At 44.3% G+C, this 7865-nt stretch overlaps 1 protein-coding gene across 1 annotated transcript; it reads left to right on the top strand.

Annotated features, from left to right (window-relative positions):
- The first annotated feature begins 1101 nt into the window (after nucleotides 1-1101).
- Olfr536 (olfactory receptor 536) lies at nucleotides 1102-7567 on the top strand. Its single transcript, NM_146520.2, has 4 exons — nucleotides 1102-1138; nucleotides 1572-1621; nucleotides 2113-2182; nucleotides 3872-7567. The coding sequence occupies exon 4, from the start codon at nucleotides 3963-3965 to the stop codon at nucleotides 4884-4886; it is 924 nt and encodes a 307-aa protein (NP_666731.1). The 5' UTR covers nucleotides 1102-1138; nucleotides 1572-1621; nucleotides 2113-2182; nucleotides 3872-3962; the 3' UTR covers nucleotides 4887-7567.
- Nucleotides 7568-7865: the final 298 nt, after the last annotated feature.

Raw genomic sequence — 7865 nt, 5'->3', positions numbered from 1 at the left:
TAGCCTGGTGTGGCGTGGGGGTAGGGGGGGGTTCCAGATAGAGGGCATTTATAGGTGTCTGTGGCTGATACTGGGCTGGGCAGAAGCTGGATGAAGTGGGGAGAACCCTCTATTTTTTTCAACTTCTCTATAAGTCTAGAATTCATTCAAAATGTTGTTCCTGACAACAAAAATTTTAGGCTATGATGATGCATTGACAACGCCCAACAGTAGGAATACCAAATAAAGGGAAAGGAGAAATGGCTGTCCTAAAAGCTCTGTGTGTGTGTGTGACTATCTGTCTCTCTGTATTACAAATATTAGTGTATATATATCTTAAAAGTTAAAATGCAAATGCTTACATTGCTTCTGATCTTTAAATTTTATAAGTTAAAAGTTAAAGAAAATAAAATAAACCAAGGATGCCATTTCCAACTATATTTCTCTGTTTCTGTATCTGATGAAACTGAAGACATTTAACATTGCCAAACCTTTGTCTTGGGAAGGAAGAGCGAGATGGAGAATGTGGCAGACACCTCTTTTGAGGAGCAAAGCTTTCATAGCAACAGTCAGATGAGTGTGCAACAGCCCAGAACATTGACATGCTGAGGCATGCAACAGAACAGCCTGGGATCTTGGACTCCTGCCTGCTCCAGCTCACATGTGACTCAGCCCTGTCTGCCAAGGTCAGGATACAATGAGTAGGGGGTTCCTTTCCCACACAAACTTTGTCATCACAGCCTCAGATGCAGGCAGTGATGGCCCCTGATGTTGGAGAAACCTGAGATCCTTTTCTGGAGAACTTTAGCCAGTGAACACCTGCCCCTGCGCCCTCCCCTGCTGTATTTTCAACACTGACTTGAGTGAGAAGTGAGCTCCAGCTGGGAAAGCATCTGAGTTTCCTGCCACAGCAAGCAGGAGCAGTGCCCTCCCCATCTGCCCTTGGGACCAGGCCCCTCTCCACCTTCATTTTCCACTCCACAAATAGTTGCAAGGCCACTTTGGCCAAAGGCCTGAGGCAGGGCTCCCATGGGGCCATGGCTGCCTTGGGTTGCATCATACAGCCAAAGCTATCTAGACTTAAGCCAGGGTTACCTGAAGCAAACAGACACCTCTGCACTCCTCAGGACCAAGGCATCCCTGAAGCCCAAATGGTGTGGTGAGGACATGACCTAGCTGCCCCTCCTTTGTAGGGTTCAGATGCATCTCCAGGCAGGAGTTGCCAACCCTATGTCAAAGTCCTGGGGACTCCAATGGAAAAGATCCTTAGTTTCAAAAACCCTCAGTGTGTATTTCAGTGTGTATTGCTGCTTAAGTTGGCTATGTCTCTTCTTTTCTTTCAGCTGTTCAATCAGAAGATCAGTTTATAGAGTCTGGGTGTTTTATGACCCACAACATCTCCAGTGTCAGAAGAGCATGCATGCATGTGTTTCTGTAGATGTTTCTGATAGCCAGAGAGGAAAATCAATAGGTCCAAGAATTATCTCAGAGAAGTGAGGTAAGGGCTAAAGTAATGGGTAATAGTACATTTAAAGTATCTCTCTCTCTTCCCCTCTATTCTCTCTCTCCCTCCCTCTCTTCCCTCATCTCAGATTTCCACATACTTTGCTGAACACCCAGCCACATGCCTATGAGCGTACAGGTAGGTTTCATACTCATGTAACATTTCCAGACTTTAGAAAGTGGAAATACTCTCTTCTCTAGATTTCACATGGCTTGCTCACAACTACACAAAGACATGGTAGAAATGTGCTAGCTAGAAATGTGCAGCCACATGCCTATGAGCGTACAGGTAGGTTTCATACTCATGTAACATTTCCAGACTTTAGAAAGTGGAAATACTCTCTTCTCTAGATTTCACATGGCTTGCTCACAACTACACAAAGACATGGTAGTGCTAGCTAGAGAAAGTAAGGTTCAATTCCTCTAAAAGGAAGTAAGAGCTGCTAAGTGGTTTGTTTGGGTTTGGTAAAACCTAGCAAGAATTTCTGCACCCAGCTCCTTTACCTCTCTGGGGCATCTGTTACCATGAACATTTCACCTTCATCCCAATGGTGATAACCTGCTGAAGTCGCATCACTTTCTCCAGGATGTAGAATAGCCCTGGACTTCACTCTTTTCTTATCTCGCCAGGCTGTCTAGACAGCACAGACAGCAAGTTGCTCTTGACCCCCTGCAAGGCCACTGTGGGCAACTATTAGAGGTAAGTGTGGGGCAGGGAGCATACTCTTGTGTTGTTTGATATGGCAATTCATCTCTCAGATATGTGACTATAAGCTCAGAGTCATACTCAATTGCTGCTGGACTCTTAGACACATAAGAAGAGGGATGTATGAACTTGGGTAGATTTCAGTGGCCAGAAAAAATATGAGAGTTGAGATCAATCTGCATTTTAGATCAGCAACAAATACTATTTAGAGTCAGAATTTTCAAGGCGGAATTTGAGACAAGTTCATTTTGTTTGTTTGTTTTTTAGTGTGCTTTTGTTTATCTCCACTTCTTATATTTTTTCTGCTAAATCAGGCAATGGGGTATGTTGTTATTGATGTTCACAGGGACACCATGTGCTTACCCTAGCCACTTTTCAGTGACTAGTAGAACTCTTTGTCAAGTGGAAGGGCTACTGTGTGCAGTCTGGTCTGAGGCCCTTTGGAAACAAAGAATTAAGTTTGACCTCAGAAGTTTCCCAGGACTGCCATTCCAGGCTATGCCATCATTACATTGAGCTTGGTTTGCTGGGAGAAAGGTAAGTATAGAGACAGCACAGCATAGTCCTTCACACACCACTCCCTGCAAACCTTTCTAGAGCACATCTGGGGCACAGTGTGTTGGGAGATCCAGTAAACGAATGTTCTGCACTGTTTTCAGTTTTAGAACATTTTACTTTGGAAATGCTTTACTCTGAAACCTGAATGTCATTTCTTGCTAGATTTGATAGCTGGATGAGAGAGGCCTGATCATACCCTGCTCTCCATATGACAGGCCATAATTAAAAGTTCTGTCACCTATCACTGTCAGCCTGCCCTTGCAATCTGACTCTTAACACTCAAGAACTTATCCTTCTCTACACCCTAACTGACAAGAGTCTGGTAGTGGGAAATGACAAGAGCCCAGTACACACATAATCCATGACCTCAATCTTGGTGCCCACAGCTTTCTCTCCTAGCGACAGAAGGCTGCTTTCTTAGCATTTGAGGCCTGTGCATTTCAGATACATAACGGACAGTATCAGGCAATGTGAAGTCCTACAGGGATTATTTGATTTGTTTAGGTAGCTTTCTGGGAAATCTTGCAGGAGCTAGGTTTGGGACCAGCTGAGTTCCTATAGCTCAAGGGGTGGAGAGGCACCCTAGGACTCATAGCATACCTACACCTTCTCCACATATTGAGTATGATTGTTGAACGTTATCCTCTAACTTCATGTGCTAGTGGAATAGAGTTCCAAGATAGGAAGTTCTGGGTTCCTTGCTGTCATCAGGATGAGAAGCCACGTTGTCATAAAGACCACACTTGGTTCTGTCTCCAGAGAGGCATTCTATTAATATTCTCTCTGTTATTCCCCCAGACTCTGGGACAAGCATCCAACATCAGTGTAAACCCTTCTCACTGTCCCTTCATCCTTCCTTAGCTTTTTCATAATTACTCGTGTCTTCCCTACAGCACACAGCACTCTCCAGTAACTATGTCCTGGTTGGCTCATGCAAGTATGGCAATCTCTCCTTCCTTGATGGATGAGCTGCAGCATGTATGAAGCAATTTGCTCAGAATCCTTCTGTCAGGGTCCACCCATGTTCACAGACCGAGTCTGTGTAGTGTATGTCTTTGACCTGCTATTTTCATTACCCTGAGAGACATGAATGAGACTAAAACTAAACATTTTTTTTCTTAGCAGAACAGGTTCCTCATTACACAGAGTTGATGGTTTCCTGAAATTTAAAAGGCTTTTTTGAGCAATTCCTGTCCTGAGACTAGAGGTGCTTCCCATGGCTCCAGTGAACCAGTCAGCTATAACCATGTTCATCCTGCAAAACTTCGTTGATGACCCCTGGATCCAGGATGTTCTCTTCTGCCTCCTCTTTGCCTTGTTTATGGCAGCCATAGCTGGCAATGGCCTGATCATCGCCACCATTCACAGCAGTCCCAACCTCCACACTCCCATGTACTTCTTCCTAGTCAACCTTGCCCTGATGGATATGATCTGCACTGTGACTGTCTTGCCCAAAGTCCTGCAGAGCCTGGTGGCAGAGAACAGCATATCTTATGGAGGATGCCTCATACAGATGTTTGTCTTCTCCTGGGTCCTGGGCTCTGAGCTTCTGCTTTTCTCTGCCATGGCCTATGACCGCTACCTTGCAATCTGTCGGCCACTGCACTATGGTACCCTCATGAGTGGCAGGGTCTGTGTGGCCCTTGCAACCTTTGTGTGGTTCATTGGAGCTCTCAATTCCTTGGTGCTCACTTGTCTGGTGTTGCCACTGTCTTTCTGTGGTTCCAATCTCATTGCACACTTCTTCTGTGAGATCCCTTCTGTATTGATACTGTCCTGCAGTCCCACCTTTATCAACAATGTCATGACTGTCATTGCAGACATGTTCCTGACAGGCCTGAACTTCCTGTTGACTATGACATCCTATGTCTTCATCATTTCCAGCATCCTGCGCATCCGCTCAGCTGAGGGCAAGAAGCGTGCCTTCTCCACCTGCTCTGCCCACCTGGTTGTGGTCACCCTTTATTACTCTACTGCTCTATATACTTATGTCCGACCAGCCCTAGGAACTGCTGGGCTCCTGGACAAGGTCATTGCTATTCCGTACACAACTGTGACCCCATCTCTGAACCCCCTTATCTATACTCTGAGAAACAAGGAATTCAAAACATCCTTTAAAAAACTTTTATTTCCCCGTTGATGACTTTGAGCTTGGAGAAGAGCTGGCAAGGAGCTCAAGGGATCACTGAAACCTTCCTTTCTGTAACATCTGACTCCGGAGGGCACAGGCTAAGTTATAGCCTGGGACAGCTGTCCAAAGTCTGTATACAGAAAATCATGCTGTCTACAAGATGTTTTAGTAAGCTTTAGCCATTTCTACTTCATACATAGATGTGTGTGCTTATAAGTTCAATGCTCTTAAATGTTAAGATGCTTCTATGACTGAACCAAATGTAGTTAAATATTGAGTATAGTCCTTTTAATGACCTATTTAAAATTCCCTGATCCTCTGTGTCACTGGCTGCAAGTGAATGCTTATAGAGATAAAGAAACATGACTCCCTCTGCTCCCACCCCCGCCATACACACATCTGCTCTGAGCATTTGCTGGCCTGATTTGGCTGTTTTCATCTTTCTTATTCTTATCTCACAGTTTACACTGGTGCTTGGATCATTTAATAGTTGAAGGAAGGAAACTAATAAACAAACTGAGTTAGGGCTGGGTATGGGGGCCTAGGATCTCTATGGAAATGTCTCTGATCTCAAGACACAGATTGGAGTTAGACACTGGCATGGTGGCTTCTTCTCAGATCTGATGCCATTGCAAAGATTTGCTAAGTCATAACTAATTTGTACTTCAGCATTTCTCCTGCTGTGTGAGTTTTGTGTGACATGACCATTCTTCACGGGTTATTATTATTCAACACTGCATGTTGTCTGTAATGTTCACCTGATACGAGCTCTGTTTCACTGCAAAAGGAGCTCAGAAATAGAGTTTTTCAGATGGGTTCATGTTGATGTGAGCATTTTGAGCATTAAACCCATTGTGGTGTTTGCCTATATGTGGTAGAGAGTCATGCAACTAATGCAGAAGAAATGGCAACAAACACAAAACAACAACAATAACAACAACATACATACATACATACATGCATACATACATACATACATGATTAAGAGATGAGGTAAACAGGATGGGGGAAAATAACAGGAAAAACAAGACTGGGTCAATGAACCATGGCTGTGATGATTAATATATTCAGTTATTTTGACTAGACTAACCTCTAAAAATATTGATGAGAGGCCCTCTATGAGTATCTGTAAATGTTTTCTGAAGAGGATCCACTGAGCAGCTGTAACCCATCTCCAGTGTGGTTAGCACCATGACATGCACTGTGGACAGGCAAGAATGGGACCAGGTGGAAGGAGAAACTAGCTTAACTTCCTCCATTCTCTGTCTGCTCAATGACTGCAGAGTCAAGGCAAAAATAAGGAAAGAAAATAAAGACTTCCTGGGAATCAATGAAAATGAATCCACAATATACCCAAATTAGGGAACACAACGAAAGCAATGCTAAGAGGAGCATACATAGCACTACATAGGTAAATAAAGTTGGAGAGATCGCCTACTAGCAAATTAAGAAAAGAACTGAAACTCCAGAATACTGCAGGACTAGGTGTCTCCTTTCCCTCTGAGGCCAGACAAGGCAGCCTAGTTAGAGGAACAGTATTCAAAGGCAGGTAACAGACTTACGGATGGCCCTTGCTCCAGTTGTTGGCACACCCCCGAATGGAGACTGAACTGCACATATGTTACATGTGTGTGTGGCGGGGAGGTAGGAGATAGCCCATGTATGCTTTTTGGCTGGTGGTTCAATCTCTGGGAGTCACCAAGGGTCCAGGCCAGTTGACTCTGTTGATCTTCCTATGGGGTTCCTATCCTATCTGGGTCCCTCAATCTTTCTCCCTATTCTTCCACAAGACTCCTGGAGCTCTGTCTAATGTTTGGCTATGGGTCCCTGCATCTCTTTCTGTGAGCTGCTGGCAGTAGCCTCCTAGAGGACAGTTATACTGAGATCTTGTCTGCAAGCATAACAGAGTATCATTAGTAGTGTCAGGAATTGGTTCTTGCCCGTGGGATGGCTTTCAAGTTGGGCCTGTCATTAGTTGGCCATTCCCTCAGTCCCTGCTCCATCTTTAACCCTGCACTTCTTGTAGGCAGGAGAAATTTTGGGTCAAAGATTTTATGGGGTTGAAGTCATTATCCCTCCACTGGGGGTTCTGCCTGGCTACAGGATGTGGCAATTTCAGGTTGCATATCCCCACTGCTAGGAGTCTTAGCTAGAGTCACTCCCATAGACTCCTGGGAATCTTGCCCATCCCAGGTCTCTGGCATGTCCTAGAGATGCCCCCCATCCCTGCCAGCTGCAGATTCCCATTCACTCTCCTGGCCTTCTCTCCTAGTCTTTCCCCACACCTGATTCTGATTCCCTTTTCCCCATTCCCATGCCACCCAGTTCCCTCTCTTCATCTGTGTCCAATGACTATTTTATTCCCCTTCTGAATGAGATTTAAGCATCCTTGCTTGGATCAATCTTTTTATTTAGCTTGTTTAGGTCTGTGGATTTTAGTGTGTGTATCCTATACTTAATGACTAATAACCACTTATAAATGAGTATGTACCATGCATGTCCTTTAATGTCTGGGTTACCTCACTCGGGATGATATTTTCTAATTTCATCCATTTACCTGCAATTGTTTTTAATAGCTGAGTGGTATTCCATTGTATAAATGAACCACATTTTCTGTATCCATTCTTTGGTTGAGGGGCACCTAAGTTGTTCTGTTTCTGGCTATTATGAATAAAGCTGCTATGAATATACTGGAGCCCGTGTCCTTGTAGTATGGTGGGTGGAGTATCTTTTGGGTGTTTGCTCAGGAGTGATAAAGCTGGGTTCTGAGGTAGATCTATTCCCATTTTTTCTGAAAAAAAATGGCCAGATTGATTTCCAGAGTGGTTGTACCAGCTTGCAATCCCACCAGCAATGGAGGAGTGTTCCTTTTTCTCCACATCCTTGCCAGCATGTGATGTCACCTGAGTTTTTTATCTTAGCCATTCTGACTGGTGTGAGGTGGAATCTCAGGGTCCTTTTGATTTGCATTTTCCTGATGACTAAGGA

Source organism: Mus musculus, chromosome 7, assembly GCF_000001635.26.
Source record: "Mus musculus strain C57BL/6J chromosome 7, GRCm38.p6 C57BL/6J".
Lineage (NCBI taxonomy): Eukaryota > Metazoa > Chordata > Mammalia > Rodentia > Muridae > Mus > Mus musculus.
This window is presented reverse-complemented; position numbering and strand designations above follow the sequence as displayed.